We start from the raw sequence: 23221 nt of genomic DNA, 5'->3' as shown, positions 1-23221 counted from the left end.
AACATGAGAAAAAAAGTCAACTAAAACTTTCAAATAATATACACATAGATGGAGAAACATAGTAGCCCAAGTCCAACCACCCTTGTCAGAAAAAAAATTGTTATTTTGTTTATCAATTCCTTGAACACTCCATATTATGAAAGAATGATCGGGAATGTCTTAAAAAACTTTTTTGACATGATAATTTTAATGAGATTTTAGGGAATACAATAAAAAATGGCAAGATTAAGTTGAAAGATTCAACAGATATTGAAAAAAGTAGTACATCAAAAAATAATGAAGAAGAAGTGTAAGCAGTCATAATGGAGAGGCATTTACCCAATAGCTTCATCTTGTACAATCCATATCCCTTTCATCAACCTCATCACCTTGTCACAGGTAATATCTCTCATAACCCATATCTTTGCCAACCAAGCCAGCATTTGGGCTTTTCAACAAATTTCCATCCTCAAGTGGCCATTCATGATCTTGTTCCTACATTTGAACCCACCACCTAACCAACAAAGAATCAAAAGGGACCAAGGAATGATCAAGAGAAATTACCCATCCCTATTTCTCACCTTTTGCCTTTGCTAATAAAAGGTTAGTATGTCACTTTTATGCCTTTGAAGACAACACCAAATCAATTGACAAGGAGCTATGATCCTAATGGCAAATGTGATTATCATATAGGAGCAATTGGTCACTCAACTAAAAAATACAGACAGCTAAAAGAAAAGGTTAAAGATCTTATCAACAGTGGTATTCTTACACCAAAGGTGATAGAACAATGAAAGTTGACTTCATCCAATTGCCAAATGTGAGGAGTTAGGATGAAGAATGAGGTCTCAAGTTTTGAAAAAAAAAGTTAGGATGATTTTCTTTTGAATCTTTTCACTGTTTTTATGTGACATGTGCATGGTGTCCCTAAGAGTTATCTAACTTATTTTGGAAGAATTCAATACTTTGGATCTTTTTCATGAAATTTTCTCTTTATGCATTTGTTTGAATAAAAAGTTCCACATAAGTAACTTTTAAGATAAAAAAAGAAAAAAATTCTTTTGTAATAAAGATGGAAGGATTCTTGAATAAAATGGTGATTACCATTAGGAGAAAAAGTTCATCAAATATCTCCACACCTTTTTGAAAACTTTTATGCCCTTTATCACTCAAATGATTTAACTCATCAGCCATAATCCCTCAGGGAATACGAGTTCGAATTAATACTTTAAAAGAGTGATAATCTTTTCTTGGGCAATGAGCAAAATAAGTCAATTTTGAAAATTTATTTGAATTTTTTTTAAAAAATAATTAAAAAGTTAGATGTTCTTCCAAATTTTGAATTGGTAATTCAATGTGTGTCAAAATTTTGCTATGGCCACAGATACAAAAATGCCTAGACTTTTTCTTAAGTAACCCTTGTTTCATATCTTAAGATAATTTATCAAAAAAAAAAAAACAACAGAATCTCTTTTTGCCGAAGATAATTTATTGCATACCTTTATACCTTTTTGCTCCCTCTCACTAAGAAAATACCAAAAATTTAGAGCCCAAAGAGCCTTTTCGAACTATGTGATCAATCCCATACAACTTGGGGCATCATAAATAAAAAGAAAAAAAAGCAAAAATAAAAATAAGAAGCAAAAAAAAAATCTCTTTTATCTCATCCTTCAATAATTTGCTCTTCAAACCAAGTGCTTATTTTTGAAACAACGAATGGCCATCTTTCTCTATCCTTCTCATATATAAAATTATCCACTTGTTATCCATTTGAGCTTATTAAATTTTTTATTCTAAAATGAACCCCGGTCAAGGATCGTTTTCTACATTAGGGGTAAAATAAGGTACCTTCAAGGGACCGACTTCAATGAAAGTGTTTGATATTCGAAGATGAGAATTCAAGGCAAAAAGGAAATAAGACTTTAATTGGGATCTCAAGAATTCAAGAGAGTGAACAGTTAAAGATAAAGTTAGGCATTTCTAAGAAAGTGCAAAGAAATTTTGGAGATAAGACCTGAAGCTTCAGTTAGAATTTCAAAAAAAAAAAAAAACAAAGAAAAGAAAAAAAAAACATGTACCTTGAAAATGAGAATTCAGGGCAAAAAAAATGAATAAAGTTGCTGAAATTAAAGCAAGATATTTTTAAAAAAAAGTAAAAAAAAAGAAAGCCAGAGGATGCTCCTCAGGATCCTTGGCCTAATTACCCTGAATAATATATTTTGAGCTTATTTATCCATTATTTCATAACCCTAAACCTTGGCCTACATTACATACCTTGAAAAATCCATTTTGATCAAATGTGGACACTTGGATTAAAGAGCAATGTCCTTGAAAATTTGTACATACTTGTTGGTGTTTGGCAAGATTTCACTAATTGATAGAAAATATAGCTCTAAGGTGAAATCCCTAAAAGGGTAGTTTAGAGCTACAATCATTTTTTAGGCCCCAAAATGAATTTTAGAGTTCAAAGGTTCTATCCAGAATAAAAGAATTTCAATGCAAAGCCTTTTGAAAGACCGATACCTATTAAAGACCTTACATTTCATAAAAACAAAAAAAAAAGAAAAAAAAAAAGAGGAAAACCAGCTTGTCCTCTTCCCAAATCTTGTTTGAAAGTAATGGCTAGTTTTCACTACATTAAAGTATCACGTTTTCAATAAAAGAAAAGTATTTTAGAAAATTATCTTTTTCATGAGACAAGAGAAATCCTTACAACCTTTGTCGAGCTTTCCAAGAGATGCCTACCAGTGAAAAAATTGAATTGTCAATTACCCCACCCACAAGCTTTCCCAATAGTAGTCATCAATTTTCAAGAGATTCGAAAGTCTTGAGTTCTAAATTTTTGCAAAGATACTTTATGTGAGGTAATTTTTTGATCACTTTTGAAAATTTTAGAGATTATTTGAACAATTTGTACATAATACTGAAATCATTTTTGGTGAAAGTTAAACATTGAAAATCTGAATAGAGATTTTAAAAAAAAAAGGCTAAAAAGAGTTTTTGCATTTGCATCGCTTGCATCATTAGAAAGACATTTGACCTACAAACGAAAAAACAAAAAAAGAAGACATTTGTAGTTGCATCACTTGTCTATGCATCTTAAAAGGGATATTTGCATTTGCATAACTTGCCTATGCATCATGAAAGGGATATTTGCATTTGCATCACTTGCATCTACATCACAAGAAAGACATTCGCATTTGCATCACTTGCATTTACACTTGTAAAAGACATTTGCATTCGCACCATAAGAAAAATTTGCACTTACATCATGGCGTTTGCATTCTAAGCAAAGATATTTTTAAGGGCATTTACATTAAAAAAATATTGTCATTTGCATTGTGAAAAAATCAAATATATTTGCATCAAGCATTCATATTTTTCGGATTTACATTGACGTTTTCATTTACATCGACATTTCCATTAGTATCATTTGATGAGAATAGACATTTGTATCATTATTGCATTTATCAACTCTGATTGGGGGAAAGTCATTTTCAATGTTTTAAAGTTTCATGGCCTCTGATTAGAGCAACAGTCAAAAATTTTATAATTTCTAAGACCTCCAGCATGATTTCAACTCGTGATGTTGTCTCGGTGGATTTTTTTACTTTTTCGACTTATGGTGTTGTCCCGGTCAATTCTATAAGATCTTCGGACATGATTTTTAAGACCTCCCGGCATGATTTCTAAGACTTTTTGGCATAATCTCTAAGACTTTCGAGCATGATTTCTAAGACTTTCGGGCATAATTTCTAAGACCTCTAGGCATAATTTTTAAGACTTCTGGACATAATTTTTAAGACTTTAGGGCATAATCTTTAATACATCTGGGCATAATTTTTAAAGCTTCTGAGCACAATCTCTAAGACCTCCAAGCATAATCTCTAAGACCTTCAGACATAATTTCTAAGACCTTCAGGCATAATTTCGACTTACGGTGTTATCCTAGTAAATTTTGTAAAACCTCTAGGCATAATTTCGACTTATGGTGTTGTCCCGGTCAATTCTATAAGATCTTCGGACATGATTTTTAAGACCTCCCGGCATGATTTCTAAGACTTTTTGGCATAATCTCTAAGACTTTCAAGCATGATTTCTAAGACTTTCGGGCATAATTTCTAAGACCTCTAGGCATAATTTTTAAGACTTCTGGGCATAATTTTTAAGACTTTATGGCATAATCTTTAATACATCTGGGCATAATTTTTAAAGCTTCTGAGCACAATCTCTAAGACCTCCAAGCATAATCTCTAAGACCTTCGGACATAATTTCTAAGACCTTCAGGCATAATTTCGACTTACGGTGTTATCCTAGTAAATTTTGTAAAACGTCTGGGCATAATTTCGACTCATGGTGTTGTTCTGGTTGTTTTTTTAATTGTGACTCGTGGTGTTGTCTCTATCATTTTATTATTTTTTGACTTATGGTGTTGTCCTGGTCGAATCTCTAAGACCTCCAAGCATAATCTTTAAGACCTCCAAGCATAATCTTTAAGACCTTTGGGCATAATTTCGACTTGCAATGTTACCCCGGTCGATTCTTTATTTCTTGATCGACAGTATTATCCCAATCATTTTCTTTATTATTTGACTTACGGTGTTGTCTCGATCGATTCTTTACTTTTTTATTTATGGTGTTATCCTAGTTGATTCTTTATTTTTTGACTCGCGGTGTTATCTCAGTCATTTTCTTACTTTTTGACTTACGGTGTTATCTCGATCGATTCTTTACTTCTTAACTCATGGTGTTATCCCCGTTATTTTCTTATTTCTCGACTAGCAGTGTTATCTCGATCGATTCTTTATTTATTGACTTACAGTGTTGTCCCAATCATTTTTTTTATTATTCGACTTACAATGTTATCCCAGTCACCTTTTTTTCTCGACTTGCAGTATTGTCTCGGTCATTTTCTTTATCACTTGACTCATGATTCAATTCCCAAAAAAAAAAACCTTTTGAAAAAAATTTGAATCATTATTTCGAACAAAATTGATGTTTTTGTCTTTGCTCTATTCCTAATTCTCAGTAATATGCAAGAAGGATAGCTATAGACATCGAATTTTGTCCGAGTCTACTAGATTAATTTTTATTTTCAAAATTTGTTTATTAATACTGAAATTAATTAATAATTAAACATAATAATTAATAAAAATAAAAAACAACAAAAAATAAAAACAAAAAAAAATAGAAAACTGGGGTGGCAGTGGTGCCTTGCATGGCACCACTAGCCACCCACTCCTCTAATCACCCATACCCTATCAATTTCACTTCACCAGAGCCCAACAGCTACTCTTACAACCATTCTCATACCTTGCAAACCCTGTTCGTTCACCCCCTGTTTACCAGAAACCCCTCGACTAGACCTAAAAGGCCAGCCCATTTAAAGCACCAGACCTCTCTCAAATGCCCCTATTCGACCACTACTAGAGACCCCCTTCACTGACCACTAGACACCATTTGCACCCCTGAAAGAACCTATCCCTCTCACTGTAGCACCCTGTACTTCATACCTAGAGACTAAGCTTTTCTCTCTGTGCAAACCTCTACCACCAGGTACCTCAACTAAACTTTCTCCTCTTGGTCAAACACAAACACAAACCTAAGCAACCCATCGCCACACTAGTCGAGCACCACCTTTTTTGCTTCCACACCAGCATCCTTACTCTACGAGCTCAAGCAACCCAGCTTTACCCCTAGGTAGATCCATGACCTGACCTTTTCACAGAGCTTTACCCCCACCTAGTACCTAGATACCCATCAGCTTTGAACCTATACCCCCAGCCTAGTCCCCATTTAAATCGACAATCACCCAAAAAAAGCAAAAACATTATCCTCACCGAATCAATGAGGAACCTAATGCCGAGCTACCTGCAAGAACAAAAAAAAATCAGTTTTGGTTTTAGTTTAGTAAAAAAAAAAAAGACCAAAACTTTAAGCCCTAATTTACACTAATTAGGATTGTTTCTGGTGAAAAGAAGATTGGATCTGGAAAGCTAACGTTGAGGTGAACATTTGGGAGTTTTTCAATGTTTTCTGACCATCGACGATGATCGACACGACGATCAACATGGTGGCATGACACTAGTGGCCGAATGCTGGCACAGCCACTAGAGCTCTAAAATTTTTTTTAGCAAAATGGTTTGAAATAAAGTACAAAAAATATCTTTATATAGAAGACTAAAGGGCAAAACGACGTTGTTTAGACCAACAAAGATCCGTACATGGATCCGAACCTGACTCGGGATCTGTTAAACTTGACCCGATGAGTCACCCTTCAGCCAGCCCTGAATCGGTTCACCTGAACTGTTCATCAAATCATCTTCAGTCGTTTAACCGGACTGAACCGTTAAATCGGTCGAACCGACGTTGACCGAGCGTTTGATCGAACTAGTTTAGGTTTTTTTTTTTGAATTTTTTAAAAATATTTTATATATTATTATTATTTTTTTGTTATTTTGAGCTCTTTTTAATATTTATGCAGGATAAATTTTCAAATTTTTTTAGAATAAATATTTGATTTTTTTTAATAATAATAAAATGAAAACAAAGTAGGATAATAACTAAAAAAAATACTAAAAATGCTTAAATAATAATAATAATCTAAAAAATGATAATAAGAATAAATTAATTTTTTTTATTTTCCTTTCCTAGATGTTGGAGGGAATAAAAACCTTAAACCCTAAAATATAATTTCGCTTAGATGTTAGGGAATTATAAAAAAATTTAAAAAAGGCATAACAATAATAATAATAATAATAATAATAATAATAATAATAGTAATAATAATAATAATAATAATAATAATAAATTGATAACAATAATAATAATAAATTTTCATAAAAAAGGAAATATATGAAATTTTAATTAATTTTGAAAATCATAAAAATCGAACTTGCTCTGAAAATCCACCTAGATGTTGAAAATTTTTAGAGATGTTCATGTTTTTTTCTAAAAAAAACCTAAACCCTAACCTTTTCACCAAAGTTCTAAAATCTCAAATCCTAAAATCAAAAATCCTAAACCTTAAACCCTCCAAACCTAAAATTAAAAAGCCAAGCACCAAAAACCTCGAACTTCCAAATCCCAAGCCTTGAAACTAAAACCCTAAACTTCAAACCCCAACATTGAAATTGAAGCCCTAAAATCCAAATCCCAAACCCTAAAATCCAAATTCTAAAATTCTAAAAACCCTAAATTTGGTACACATTACCAAATGATTACTAAAAAATCATTTAAACTTTAAAACCTCGACCCATACCCAGGTTCAAAACCATTCTAAAACTTTAAGGATATGTACGAAAATCTCAAATGGAGTAATTTATTCTCGAATGTCACCTAAACGATAGGGTATTTAAGAAACATTATTCCACTAAGTTTTTCTCACAAGTCCTTAATGTGATTTAACAATGATTCAATAAATAATAAATAAAAAAGAATAATAATAAAATGGGATCTTAAATATGAATAGTTGTACTAAGCTCCACCTAGATGTTGGGGAGTCAAGGTGATCTTATTATATTTAACAATCCAATGTCAAATTTGCTTTCATCTTCATACACAACACCTATTGGCTTACATGTATTTATTTGTTATTATTTGTACTCATTTGCATTTCTTTGTCTTTAATTTTTACTTGCTATCTGATGATACCATCATTTGCTTTTTCGTACAAAATGTTTTTTTAATTTACTTACTTTTAAAGTTGTGATATTATAAAATAAAACAAAAATAACATTCCAAAGGAAATAATTTTTGGTACTCTACCTAGATGTGGAGAGTCACCAATAATCATTTCTTCCAAGAAGTGTTATTTTCATTTTAAGGGATATTGTATTAAATCTCAAGTGAAATGAGTTATCTTAAATTATGCCTAGATGTTGGAGAATTTTAAGATAATTCTTTAACTTAAAGATTTTTTCAATATTTCTAAATAAAGAATTTTAACAAAAAAATATTTTTTAAATGAAGGGAATTAATATTAAATTTCAAATCAAAAGCATTTCATCCAACATCGAAAATAGCGCATGATTAAATGGTACCAATTTATGGGCATAGTGAGGGTGCTAATCCTTCCCCACATGTAGTCGACTCCCGGACCCGACCTGATTTTTGTATACCAAAATTTTATCTTTTTGATAAACTTTAAACCTGCTTTTATACTTGTATTAAAAAGATAAACTTTTGGGTGGCTAATCACACCCTAAAAAAGATTAGTGGTGACTTCTCTCATCTTTTCTCAATTTTAAAACTCTTTTAGTCGTGCGATCTCAAAACCATTACAACACTCATAAAGGTACAAATCATGTGAAAGAGATAAAAATTGGCATGCTCACTCATGATTATAAGTTATTCAAGATGAAACCAGATGAAACCATTAGTGAAATGTCAAACCGTTTCACCAACATCATTAATGGTTTAAAGGCTCTTAGAAAGATTTACTCAAGTGTGAAAACGGTGAAAAAAATTCTTAATAATCTATCAAAGAGCTGGGAAACTAAAGTGACAGCTATTGAAGAGTCCAAAGATCCTCACACACTCTCTTTAAATAAACTAATGGGTTCTTTCCTTACTTATGAGATGAAGCTTAAAAGAATACAAGAACTAATCAAGAAAGGTGGCATTGCTCTCAAATCAACCTTTAAAGAAGATGAAGAAAATCTTAGACAAAAAGAGGATGATGAAGATGAAAAGATGGCCATGTTTGTAAAAAGATTCAAGAAGTTCATGAGGATGAATAAGTCCTCAAGTAGAAGAAGACCACAAAAAAAATGATGAAAGAATAATCAAGTAGAAGAGAAAAGAAGTAGATTATTTGCTATGAATGCAACAAATAGGTCATATTAAATTTGATTGTCTTTTGTAAAAGAAGTAAAACATGACAAAGCCAAAGAAGAAAGCAATGATTGCAACATGGAATGATAATGACTTCTCTAAAGATGAATCAAATGAGGAGAAAGTAGCCAATCTATGTCTCATGGCTTTTGATGAGCCTAAGGTAACTTTTAATTCATATGATTTAAATTCATACACATTTAATGAATTACAAGATGCTTATGATGAATTAACCATAGAATTTGAGAACATGAATATAAATATAAGAAAATGATCTCTAAGTTAAAACTAGAAAATGAATTCTTGACTAAAACAAAGGATAACTTAGAAAAGGAAATTGAGCTCTTAAAGTTGAATGCCATGATTTGACTAAAAAAAATGAAAATTTACATAATTCATTTTCTAGATTTTATATGGGACATCAAAAGCTCAATGACATGCTTGAAACACAAAGAGCATTCTTTGATAAAGATAGATTAGGCTATAATGGCAACAACAAAGAGATTTATTTAAAGAATTTCTTTATTTAAGCCAAATGATTCATCTAGCATATATGCATATTGTCATAAATTGGATCATTCTATACAATATTGTTCCTTGAAGAAAGCCATTTATAGAGATAAGCTTATTAGGAAAGTGTAGATTCCAAAAAGAGTTAGCACATCTCAAGATGGATTACTAAAATGAAGTGAATTTCAAAAGGCACAAAAATTATTAGTACTAACACTCAAGGACCCAAGAAAGTTTGGGTACCCAAAATAAAAATTTAATTGTGTTTTTGTAGGTGGATGAGCATAGCTACAAAGCAAATTCTAGCAAGAACAATCCATGGTACCTTGATAGTGGATGCGCAAAACACATAACAAGGGACAAGACTTTTTTTAAGGACTTAAAACTAAAAGTGAAAGAGATGTTACATTTGGTGACAACTCTAAAGGCCAAATTGAAGGGATTGGCTCCATTGGTAACAATTCTTCTATTACTATTAAAAATGTTTTACTTGTAAAAGGACTAAAGCATAACTTACTTAGTATTAGTCAATTATATGACAAAGGAATTTGAGTTGTGTTTGAATCCATGTGATGTCAAGTGATTAATATCGAAACTAACAAACTTATTTTTGTTGGACATCATCAAAGAAATATTTATGTAGTGCATCTAGATGATCTTTCCTCTAAAAATGTTTATTTTATGGCTTAAAAAGGAAATGAAAGTTGGATTTGGCATAGAAGACTTGGACATGCAAGTATGCGTATAATTCAAAACTTTCTCAAAATGATTTGGTTATTGGTTTACCAAAATTGAAATATGAAAATGATAAGGTTTTTGATATATGTGATCAAGGAAAACATAGAAAAATCTCTTTCAAACCTAAGAATTTTATTTCAATTACTAGACGACTTCAACTACTTCATATTAATTTTTTTAGTCCTACTAGGACAATAAGTCTTGGTGGAAAACAATATGGGTTTGTTATTGTTGATGACTTCACTAGATTCACATGGGTTCTCTTTTTGCATTCAAAGAAGGAAGCTTTGGAAAAATTCATCACTTTTAGCAAACAAATACAAAATGAAAAAGGTTATTCAATTTCTAGTATTAAAAGTGATCATGAAAAAGAATTTGAAAATCTTGGCTTTAATGTGTTTGTAGTGAAAATGGTATTAGCCATAATTTTTTTGCTCCTAAAACTCCTCAACAAAATGGGGTAGTAGAAAAGAGAAATAGGACATTAAAAGAAATGGCTAGAATCATGCTTTGTGAAAATAATTTACCTAGATATTTTTAGGCGGAAGCCATAAATACATCTTGTTATATTATAAATAGAGCTATGATTAGGCCAATTTTGAAACAAACTCTCTATGAACTTTTTAAAGAAAAAGGCTTAACATAAGTTATTTTCATCCTTTTGGTTGCAAATGTTTTGTTTTGAATAATGAAAAAGATAATCTTGGAAAATTCGATGCAAAAAGTGATGAAGGGATTTTTCTAAGATATTCTTTGAATTCTAATGCACATTCGAAAAAGTTACTTTTTGATGATGATGATATAGGTATACATCAAGAATTCAATAGGAAGATGATGAGTTTCTAGAGGAGCCACAACATATAGAGAAAGAATCAAATCACCATAAAGAAAGGAAATATGTCAAAGATAGTGAGATTATTAATGATCCAATTCAAGAGGTAAGAACTAGATCTCCTTATAATATGTGTAATTATGTTACTTTTCTATCTCATATTGAACTTAAGAATATAGATGAAGCCTTAGGAAATGATCATTGGATATTGACCATGCAAGAGGAATTAAACCAATTTGAAAGAAGCCAAGTGTGGAATCTTGTACCTAGGCTTAGTGATCACCTTACTATAGGCACCAAATGGGTTTTTAGAAATAAGATGGATGAGCATGGGGGTGTTGTTAGAAACAAAGCTATGTTGGTAGCTTAAAGGTATAGTCAAGAAGAAAAAATTGATTATGATGAAATATATGCCCCGATTATAAGGTTAGAAGCCATTAAAATGTTGCTTGCATTTGCATGTTTCAAAAATTTCAAGCTTTTTCAAATGGATGTCAAAAGTGCATTTTTAAATGGTTTTATAAATCAAGAGGTGTATGCAGAGCAACCTCCCGGTTTTGAAAATCCTAAATTTCCAAATCAAGTTTATAAATTGACAAAAGCTTTATATGGTTTAAAACAAGCTCCTAGAGCTTGGTATGAAAGATTGTCAAAATTTTAATTAAAAATGGTTTTAATAGAGAGAAGGTTAATACTACACTTTTTATTAAAACAAAAGGAAAGGACATTCTCATAATGTAAGTCTATGTTGATGATATCATATTTGGTGCTACTAATGAAGTTTTTTGTTAAGAATTTGCTAAAACTATGCAAGGTGAATTTGAAATGAGCATGATGGGAGAACTTACATTTTTCTTGGGATTACAAGTAAAGCAAACAAAAGATGATACATTCATCAATCAAGCTAAATACATTAAGGATTTGCTCATAAGGTTTAGATTGAAACAATCAAAGCCTTGCTCAACACCTATGAGCACTTCAACAAAACTTGACAAGGATGAAAAAGGTAAATATGTTGACTCTAAATTATATAGGTCTATGATTGGTTTATTGCTATATATTATTGCAACTAGATCAGATATGATGTTTAACATATGTTTATGAGCTAGATTTCAATCATCACCTAGAGAATCAAATTTATCTATTGTCAAAAGAATTTTTAGATACCTTAAAGACACTCTTAATCTAAGATTATGGTATCCAAAAGGTTCATCTTTTGCTTTACATGCCTATTTCGATGCAGATTTTGGTGATTGCAAAATTGATAGAAAGAGCACTTTCGGTACTTGTCAATTGTTTGAAAATATGCTCATATCATTGTTCTCTAAGAAACAAAATAGTGTTGCTTAATCCATAACTGAAGTTGAATACATAGCGGTTGGTAGTTGTTGTGCTCAAGTTTTATGGATTAAGCAACAATTGGAGGATTTTAGAATTACCATGGATCATATTCCCATTAAATGTGATAATACTAGTGCCATCAATCCACTAAAAATCCAATTCAACATTCTAAAACTAAGCATATTGAAACTAAGCATCACTTTATTAGAGATCATGTTAAAAGAAATGATATTGTGCTTGAATATGTTGATACCTTGCATCAATTAGCTGATATTTTCACAAAACCTCTTGATAAAGATAGATTTTATGCAATTAGAGGTGAACTTGCTATGATGAATGCTCATTGAAATGAATTTCTTAATGGTATGATGAATGTTGCTACCTTGATTGATCAAATGTATATTTATTTTAATATTTTTTAATCTTATGTATGATTGTATGATCATATTTGAATGTTCATATTGTACAATTTTTATTTTAAAAAATGCTATAGCCAAAACTGATCGATCCCCCTTGGACTGTATCAATTGGTTTTTCATCCAGTAGCTAAATTTAAGGGAAAACTTTGAATAACTGATCAATCCCCTATGGATCAGATATATCGACTCTCCATCCAGTAGCTAATTTGCATGAAAAATGTGAAGATTTTGATCGATCCCCCTTCATAACTGATCAATTCCCTTTCATAATCGATCGATTGGTCTAAGGTAAAACTATGCTCGATCGATCCCCCTTCATAATCGATTGATCGAGTCATGCATAATTGGTACTATGCAAACCATTTTGGCTTGTCAAAATTGGGTCCCTTCTCCTTGGTTGATCATTCCACCCCTTTCATCTGTTCTTTTTCTTCCGTAAACACATTATTTTTAAACTCTAGGAATTCTTGCTTCATTTTCTCTCAAAATTGATCTCTCTTAACCAAAATCTTTGACAAATTGCTTCATTTCTACTTGATTTCTTACAAAAATCATCAAATCACATAAAAATTTTCAATCATTCTTTTTGCCATTTTTAAATATATTCTACTATCTATCATCTACAATCATCAATTCTCTCATCAATTTCACACAAGCCTACCTATTTCCATTATCCCATTATTTTCATGGTTCCAAAGACTAAAGTAAATGCTAAAAAAAAAAAGAATCCCCCAAGGGAGGTTTCTAGCTCATCAATGAGGCCTTTTTTCAATCAAAATTTTATCAATCTTGATGTTAAACAAAGATATAAGACACATTTTACTCATAGAGAAGTCAAGCATAAAAAGGTAATCTCACTTGAATTCTTTCAATCTGTAGAATTCTCTTATTTACATGCATTTGAGAGATTTGGATAGATGAATTACTTGTGCATGGATGGACTTTTGTTTGAGAATCTGGTGAAAGTATTCTATATCAATGCTAGTTGTATTGAAATTGAATGGTCACATAGATATTATCCTGATAGATTTAGAACCTATGTGATGGGCAGAGAAATTATAGTTAACAAGCAATTATTAGCCAAAGTATTCATGTTAGATGATGAAGGAGAAACCAACACTAGGTGTGACATGTTGGAACTAGCTCAAGACATATTTAGAAATGATAATTTAAGAGTTGCACCTACTCAAGTCACTAGGCTTTCAATGCATGATAGGTTATTACACCTTATTTTCACTCATGTATTGGTACCTTTTGGTACTCAATACTCAACCATTAGAAAGCAAGATTACTAATGGATGTACAAGATTAAACACTAGAAAAAATCTAATTTGGTACATTTCATTTTCATTGATATGATGAGGGTAGTGTAAAATAGAGATTACACCTTAGTTTATAGGTTTGCAATTAGTAATCTTTTAAAGAAATTGGACATTAATACTAGAGGTGATAAAGTGATAGTGTTCAATGTTTCATTTAGCATTCTTGTGCTTCTACTCTACATAGTATAGGATATGTTCAAAATGCAGTAGATTTATGAGTTAGAAAAACTGATATTGGGGCTATACATAAAAAAGCAAAGAGCATAAAGTTTTAGATATTCTTGATGTACCTTGAGGTGAACCATCTACCCCACCATTTGATACCTAAAAAGCTTTAGAAATGTTTATGCTTTAGATGAACAATCTCTATTCAGTGGTTAAAATTATGAATACTCGATTGGAAATCATGAAAGTGACTCAAAATGAGCTAGTTTTCCAAGTTCGCCAAGTTAGAGCTGACATTGAACATATTCGATTTGCACAACAACAAATGGGGTAGCATCCTCTTCATTCTTCTCATTTTCTACCTTCTTCTCAATGATCCTTCATAGTGTCATTCCTCATATGTTTTACCACATCTTTCTTTTTGTGTTGTAAATTTATCTTTAAAACTACTTTGCACTGTGGTTTGTTATCAAACTTTGGTATTTGATGTTTATATTAATGAAATCTATATTTCCTTTTTCATTATGATATTTGTTATATCACTTTAAAATTTAGCTTGTGAAATTATGGCTTGTGAAATTGATATATTGCTTGATGATTGGTGTATTACTTGACATTGAGATTGGTATGAACTTAAGTTGTCAAATTGAATTGGTATGGCCTTGAATTGATTACTATCTCCCTTTGATTAATTTCATCCTTTTTGCTATGACAAAAAGGGAGAGAGACATTGGTATGAAAAATTTCTATTTTATTGATGATGTTGTTGGTATGAAAAATTTCTACTTGATGATATTGACATTGTTCTTGCTCTTAGATGTTTTTATGCTTAAATTCAGGGAGAGCTTATTTTTCAACTGGAAAAATGTTTTTAAGTAAATTTTTCACTTGGTTTTGTCATATCAAAAAGGGAGAGATTGTTGGCCTTGACTTGATTAAAAGTTTTGATTTGACAAAATAAAAATTTGCCTAACTTGAATCAATCTCTCTTAACCTTAAATTGAATATTTTTTCAGCCTTCTATCTTGCCAAAATTTATTTAGAAACTAAAACAAAGCAAATTCTCAAAACAAAATGGATCAAGGCATGTTTTGGATAGAAGGGATCAATCTCTTAAGGGGAGGGATCGATCTCCAACCTTACCTGATCGATCCTCTAGCTAAAGGGATCGATCCATTTTTCTTCCAAAAGCAAAATTCATGGCATTTTGGCAAGAACCAATCGATCCCTTTCCTGTAGGATCGATTGGTTGGAGTTTTATGCTTACCCGATCGATCCTTCTATTAAAGAGATCGATCTTTTTTTTATACAGAATGTAATTTGGGTTTGAAAATGCACAAAAGGGATCGATTCCCCCACATAGGGGATCAATCACCTAAGCATGAGATCAATCTTTCCCTTAAAGGGATTGATCTATTTTTTACATAAAAAGCAAAATGAGTTTAAAAATCAACAAAAAGGGATCGATCCCCCCACATAGGGGATCGATCACCCAAGGAATGGATTGATCAGGTATATTACCTGGTCGATTGGGTAAAGTTTTTATGGCACAAAAATGGGCTTTCATATAATTGACCCAATCAATCCCCTACATGAGGGGATCGATCTCTTAATGCCCAAAAAACTCTAACAGCTATTTTTTGTCTAAAATTTTATAGGTTTGAAGCATTAAATATAAGGCAACGGCTATCAACTCCTTCCTACATATAAATGAAGGTTTCCATTATAGATCAAGAGTAAGAATAGCTAAGAGAACTTATTGCCTTCACCAACCATCTTGTTTAAGCATTCAACCTAGTTCAAAAAGAGAAAAGTGCAAAAAATTCTTCTTGTATCAATTTTTCTCCAAATTCTCTTGTCAATATTATTGTGTACTTTAAGTTAGTAAACACCTAACCTTAGAGAGGTTCTTTAAGTTTGCAAAACACTTCTGAAACTTTGTATTGTGAGATTATGAGGTTAAAGGGAAGGATAACCCTTAAGAGTTTATGGTGTTGATTGTGTAAAGCTTTGAAAAGCTTGGTTGTATTTTGCAACATATAGTGGATTAAACTCCTTAACAAGTGAGGCTAAGGGAGAGGACGTAGGTACCTAAAAAAAAGATCGAACCTCTATAAATCTTAGTGTCTAATTCTCTATCTCTATCTCTTATTTACTCTCATTTATTGTGTTCATTTGCTTATATAAATTGTTTTGTAGATTTTGTGCTTATTAAGTATTGATTTTTGAAAATTTTATTATCAACCAATTCACCCCCTCTCTTGGTTTATTTCAAGTCTTTGAGCTAACAATGAGAGTAGTTGTAAAATTAGAATCATTTAGCGTAAAGTGTGTTAAAAGTATTGTAATGTAAGAATAGTTATAAAATTGGTGTCACTTGGCATAAATTGAATTAGAACTATCGTAACACCTTAACAAAGAGTTGTGATAAATTTAAATGTAATAAAAAGTAAGAACAAGTGTAAAAAAAATTATTGTAACATAAATAATATTTTTGGCCACGTAAAAATAATTATTATTACAAATAATTAATAATTCTAAACAAAAAAATTAAGTGTTAGTATAAAAAAAAAGGTGACAGTAATCATAAAATTGATATTATTTGGCGTAAAATGGTTAGAAATGTTGTAACACCTTTAAGAAAAAATTAATAATATTTCTAAATGTAATGAAAGGTAACAACATGTGTAAAAAGATATTATTAGAATATAAATAATTAAGTTGGCAATATACAAGAACTATTATTACAAATTAAAAAAAATTAATTAAAAAGTTAAAAGTTAACGTAAAACAGTGAAAATAATCATAAAATTGGTATTATTTAATACAAAATAGTTAAAAGAATCGTTACACCTTAAGAAAAAAATTGTAATAATTCTAAACGTAATGAAAAGTAACAACAAATGTAAAAAGATATTATTAAAATATAATAAATTGGTAACATAAAAAAATTAGTATTATGAATAAAAAAAATAATTCAATCAAAAAATAAGTGTTAATGTAAAAAGGTGAGAATAATTGTAAAATTGGTATCATTTGGTGTCAAATATCTTAGAAGTGTTGTAATATCTTAAAAACCTTTTTTGATAATTTTAAGCATAATAAAATGTAAGAACAAATGTAAAATATTTTATTGTAACATAAATATAAGTTAACAACATAAAAATTTATATTATAAATAAAAAATAATTCTAAACAAAAAAAAACGTTTTAACGTAAAAATATAAGAATAATTGAAAATTTGGAATCATTTGGTGTAAAATATGTTATAATGTCGTAATGTAAAAGGCTAAGAATAGTTGTAAACTTGCTCTCATTTGACGTAAATTAGATTAGAAGTGTCGTAGCACTTTAACAACAAATTGTGATAATTCTAAACATAACAAAAAGTAAGAACAAGCATAAAAAAAAAATATTATCGTAACATAAATGATATTTTTGGCAATGTCAAAAAGTTATTTTTATAAATAAATAATAATTCTAAACCAAAAAATAAGTGCTAATATAAAAAATATAAAAATAATCATAAAATTGATATCATTTGGCGTAAAATGATTAGAAGTGTTGTAACACCTTTACGAAAAAATTATGATAATCTTAAACGTAATGAAAGGTAATGACAAATGTAAAAAGATATTCTTATAATGTAAATAATTAAGTTGGTAATTTAAAAAAAATATTATTACAAACAAAAAAATAATTTTAAATAAAAAGTAAGAGTTAACATAAAAAAGTGAGAATAATCGTATAATTAGTATTATTTTATGTAAAATGATAAGAAGTATTGTTACACCTTAAAAAAAAAATGTAATAATTTTAAATATAATGAAAAATAACAACAAACATAAAAAGATATTATTGAAATATAATAAATATGTAACGTAAATAAATTAGTATTATGAATAAAAATAATTATAAATAAAAAATAAATGTTAAAGTAAAAAGATGAAAACAATCGTAAAATTGATATAATTTGATATGAATTATGTTTGAAGTGTTATAATACTTAAGAAAATGTTGTGATAATTCTAAATTTAATAAAATATAAGAACAGGTGTAACATAATTTATTTTAACATAAATAATTAAATTGATAATATAAAACATTATTATTATAAATAAAAAATAATTTTAAACCTAAAAATAAGTGTTAAAGTAAAAAGGTAAAAGTAATCATCAAATTGGTATAATTTAACACAAAATGTGTTAAAAAGTATCGTAACATAAAAATGTAAGAATAGTTGTAAAATTAATATCATTTGATGTAAAATAGGTTAGAACTATTATAACACCCTAAAGAAGAATAGTTATAAAATTAGTATCATTTGGTGTAAAATAGGTTAGAACTATAGTAATACCCTAAGAAGAGTTGTGATAATTTTAAACGTAAAGAAATATAAGAATAAGTATAAAAATATTATTTTAATGTAAACAATTAAGTTGACAACATAAAAAATTATTATTATAAATAAAAAATAATTCAATTAAAAATAAGTGCTTATGTTAAAATGTAAGAATAATCATAAAATTTGTATAATTTGACATAAAGTGCATTAAAAGTGTTATAACACCTTAAGAAAAAATTTTTAATAATTCTAAATATAATAAAAGATAAGAACATATGTAAAAATATATTATTATAACGTAAATAATTAAATTTGTAACATAAAAATTATTATTATAAATAAAAAGTAATTTCAAATAAAAAAAGTGTTAATGTAAAAAAGTAAAAAAAAGTAAAAATAATCATAAAATTGATATCATTTGACATTGTAATACTTTAAGAAAGAGTTATGATAATTTTAAACAAAACAGAAAATAAGAACATATGTAACAAAAAATTAAAGTAAATAATTAACTTGACAATATAAAAGAATTGATATTTTAAATAAAAAATTTGTTAACATAAAAAGATGAAAATAATTATAAAAATCATATCATTAGATGTAAAATGAGTTTGAGATTTCTTATCCTTGAAAAAAATTTTAATAATTCTAATGTAATGATAAAAAAGTATAAAAATATATTATTAAATGTAATTAATAAAGTTGATTTCATAAAATAAATTGATATTATAAAATTAAAAAATATATAATTTTTTATTTGTTAAATTAATAAATTAAATAAAATTATAGATACTTTTTTTAATATTCACCATTTTTTAAATTATATTATTTTTATAATTTATCAAAATATTATAATATCTCATAATTTTTAAATAACATCAATATATTGCATCTTTATTATAGATAAACCCACGATGATTTTACTTTATTAAAAATACATTTTACTTTCTTAAGAAGCAAGAATGTGATGTTTTCAATTTTTCAAAGTTGCTTTACTTTATCATGCCGCAACAATTTAATATATTTTGTTTATTTTATGAGAATTTATACTCAGTAGTTCAAGTTAATATTTGCAGTAATAATAAGAGTGACCCATTTAGAGTCGGACGGTGATGACAATGACTGTGAATAGTGATCAATATTTGTACAAATGCAGCAATGACACTAGATCATTCCTGATCGGCAGGATGTTGGAACTTCGGAAGATGGTTTCTGTTACCTTCCAAACCAATCCCAAAAACATCAAATTAAAACATAGCTTGTACAAGTAATAAAGAAAAGACAACAACAAACGTCAATCACCAAAAACGATTTGTACTTTGGTCCAAAGCCCCATCATCATTCACCAGGAAAAAACAAAAAAGCAAAGTGAAAAGAAAGAACTTAAGCTTTCAATTGAAACCAACTAGAAAAACAAGAAAGAAGCAAAAGAAGAAATAGAAAAGAAAAGATTTAATTTTAAGTGAAAGTGAAGAAAAGAAAGACAGAAGAAGAGGGAAGGATGGGAGTGGATTATTACAAGATACTGTAAGTAGATAGGAATGTAAACGATGAAGACTTGGAAAAGGCATATAGGAAATTGGCTATGAAATGGCATCCTGATAAGAACCCACAGAATAAGAAAGAAGTTGAAGCTAAATTCAAGAAAATCGCAGAAGCCTATTTGGTATCAAAGCTTTCCCTTTTTAATTTATCCCTTAAAAAGTTTCAGTATCTTCCTTATCTGGATTCACGAATTGTTGCTATCATCTATTCAACTTCAAACCTTCAATTGTTATTATTTTTATAGCTTTGGTTAGTTTTATTTTCATTACAAGGAGAGGTAGCTAGTTTTTATTTTTATGGATTAGTCCTCATATTATGATCTGGGTGTTCGTTATTTTCTCTTTATTTTGTATCCTAAGACTGCCATGATAAGAATTTTATAGAAAATATCTTGAGTTTTATTGATTCTTTATTGAAAGGATTATATTTTATTTTTACAGGTTCTAAGTGATCCCAAGAAAAGATTAGTGCATGATCAGTATGGTGAGGAGGGTTTAAAAGGTGCTACGCCACCACCGGAGTCTGGAGGAGCTTCCTTCTTCTCCACTGGAGATGCACCAACAACGTTCCGGTTCAATCCAAGGGATGCTGACGACGTATTTGCAGAGCTCTTTGGGTATTCCAGTCCTTTTGGTGGTTGTGGTGGCAGCAGCATGAGAGGAACAAGATTCTCTAGTTCAATTTCTGGAGATGACATTTTTGGATTTTTTGGTGAAGGAATGAGAGGAGGAGGTGGATCAATGCACCAAGGTGCCCCAAGAAAACCACCTCCAATAGAGAATAGGTTGTCTTGTAGCCTTGAAGAGTTATATAAAGGGACTACTAAGAAGAAGAAGATCTCTAGAGAGATTGCTGATATCAGTGGGTAAGTCTTTTATTTCTCAATTGGCTATCTGATTTCTTTCTGTGTTTGGGACTCTATAGCTCTTTCTCTGCATATGTAAATTTATCTCAGCTATTTGATTAATCACTTTTTTTCATCTAACCTTGTTGGGCGCTTTTATCTTTGTATATGATCTAAGGTCCTAGTTCTTCTCTATTATTGGATTTTGATTGTTAGTTACATCCGAAGGCAAATTAATAGGTATCTGATAACCTATTTCAATGCCAATCTGAATTTTCAAGATCTATTTACTCATTGTTGCTCATGAACTTTCAAGGATCTACTTCTTGATCCATTCTTTGATAGCTTGTTGATCCTTCTCATCTATGAGGCAGACGATTTTTAAGTAAAAGGCAAGAGAATTTATAAAAGAAAACTTTCACTAGTGTCATTGGGATTTACACTTATTGTTAATTTTCACTAAGTATATGTGCCTATTTATATAGCATATATCATAGTCTATGCTTCTAATATCACATATGCACAATATTTTTTAGAATAAAATTCTAACTCAACTTATATTAGGAGTGAGATAATTTCCATGTGGATGTACTAATGGATTTGGGTCGACTTGACCCGATTCATATTCCAATAATTAGTTAGAAATGTGGTTTGGTATATAGTTAAGACTGTTGTCTCTCTAAATCAGAACGAGGACAATAATAGGCGGTTAATTAGTCCATTTGTCTTTGTCCAAGTTAGCGGCTGCCTTACTGAATATGAGTTTGATCCTGATGACCTAAATGTAGATTTTCAGTTTAGGTCATATTTTCCCCTCAATTTTTCTATTCAAATATTAATTGAAGTGTCTCCTAACACGGTATCTACATCCTTCCACAACATATAATCTGCAAAGAACATATATAGACTACATTGTTATGTTGGAATGCAGAATAGCAGTTGTGTGCGTCAGTTCATATTGAGGTTCCTATGGTAGTGAGTTAAGCAGTTGTAGTTATGTTATGAAAACGTATGTGCAGAAAAGGTATAGGTTTAGGGACAGGATTTTGTGCTTTACATGAATATGGAGAAACTTATGTAGTTTGTTTAAGCTTATGAAGCAAAGCAGTCATCCTGGTGAACAATTTTCTGTTTAAGGTTTTCATCCCTTGCAAGAGAAGATGGAGCTTGTAAAAAGTCTTAGATAGAGCAGTTACTTATTGCGATATCTACTCTGGGAAAACACCCCATGGGTTCCATGTTTTTGTGTGAATGATTTCTTGATAAAAGGCTGCTTCTGGTTAAATTCAATAGTTAACTTGTTTTTGTATTTATGGTTGCAGCAAAACCATGCAGGTGGAAGAGATTTTAACCATCCGTGTTAAGCCTGGTAGGAAGAAAGGTACAAAAATCCCATTCACGGAGAAAGTGAATGAACAGCTAAATGTTATACCTGCAGATCTTGTCTTTATCATCGACGAAAAACCCCACAGTGTGTTTACTCGGGATGGCAATGACTTGATTGTCGCACATAAGATCTCTCTCGCTGAAGCCTTGGCAGGTTATACTGTTCATCTCACTACTTTGGATGGCAGGAATTTAACAATTCCAATCAACAATGTAATTCATCCAAACTATGAGGAAGTGGTTCCAAGAGAAGGTATGCCAATCCAAAAGGACCCTACAAAGAGAGGAAACTTGAGAATCAAATTTAACATCAAGTTCCCAACAAGGCTGACAACAGAACATAAGTCTGGGATTAAGAAACTCTTGGGTTCTTGAGACGATATTGGCAAATATTCACTTATGGATACAAGGGGTACACTTACTGTTAATACATATGTGTGATCCTTTTACAAGTACGAGGCAGTAATGTTGGTTTTCTTTTGATTGATTGCGTAGAAAACTCGATCTTGGTGCCCTTGATTAGAACCGTTGAAAACTAGCCAATCTCTCCAGCGCACTCTGCCACTGGTTTCTAATGCTGAAAAGTCAAAATCCACCCTTCATCGGAAAACTTCTTACATGAACTGCTCGACTGTTTGAGCAAAAAAGGATAAATTATTATCTTAAATTGGCGAGGTTAATGGTGTACTGTATGCGATTAGATTATCATTAATAGTTTAGTGACTTTTTTCTTTTTAATTTTAAGCTACTACGATTGAAGTGCTACCACTTAAAATCTCATATATATATATTGTTTTGTTTTACATTTTACCTGAGAAATATATAATAAAAAGTAACTATATGACTTTCGGATAAAATATTTGTCAAAGATTATATACCAAGTACTTGTTTATCTATCAATTTTTTAAAATTTATTAGGACTTATTGGAAATATTTTTAAAATAGTGAAAGAAATTTAG

At 30.1% G+C, this 23221-nt stretch overlaps 1 protein-coding gene across 1 annotated transcript; it reads left to right on the top strand.

Moving 5' to 3' along the window:
• Window positions 1–19725: 19725 nt before the first annotated feature.
• LOC111282275 (uncharacterized) lies at window positions 19726–23006 on the top strand. The gene is made up of 3 exons (XM_089761488.1): window positions 19726–20153; window positions 20473–20897; window positions 22199–23006. Exons 1-3 carry the CDS (start codon window positions 20073–20075, stop codon window positions 22635–22637), a joined length of 945 nt encoding a protein of 314 aa, XP_089617614.1. The 5' UTR covers window positions 19726–20072; the 3' UTR covers window positions 22638–23006.
• Window positions 23007–23221: the final 215 nt, after the last annotated feature.

The sequence above is a fragment of the Durio zibethinus genome, chromosome 5 (genome assembly GCF_047325235.1).
Source record: "Durio zibethinus cultivar Kanyao isolate XHJ-2024 chromosome 5, ASM4732523v1, whole genome shotgun sequence".
In the NCBI taxonomy this organism is placed as follows: Eukaryota; Viridiplantae; Streptophyta; class Magnoliopsida; order Malvales; family Malvaceae; genus Durio; species Durio zibethinus.
The sequence above is the reverse complement of the archived record's forward strand: the minus strand, read 5'-3'. Positions and strand labels throughout refer to the sequence as shown.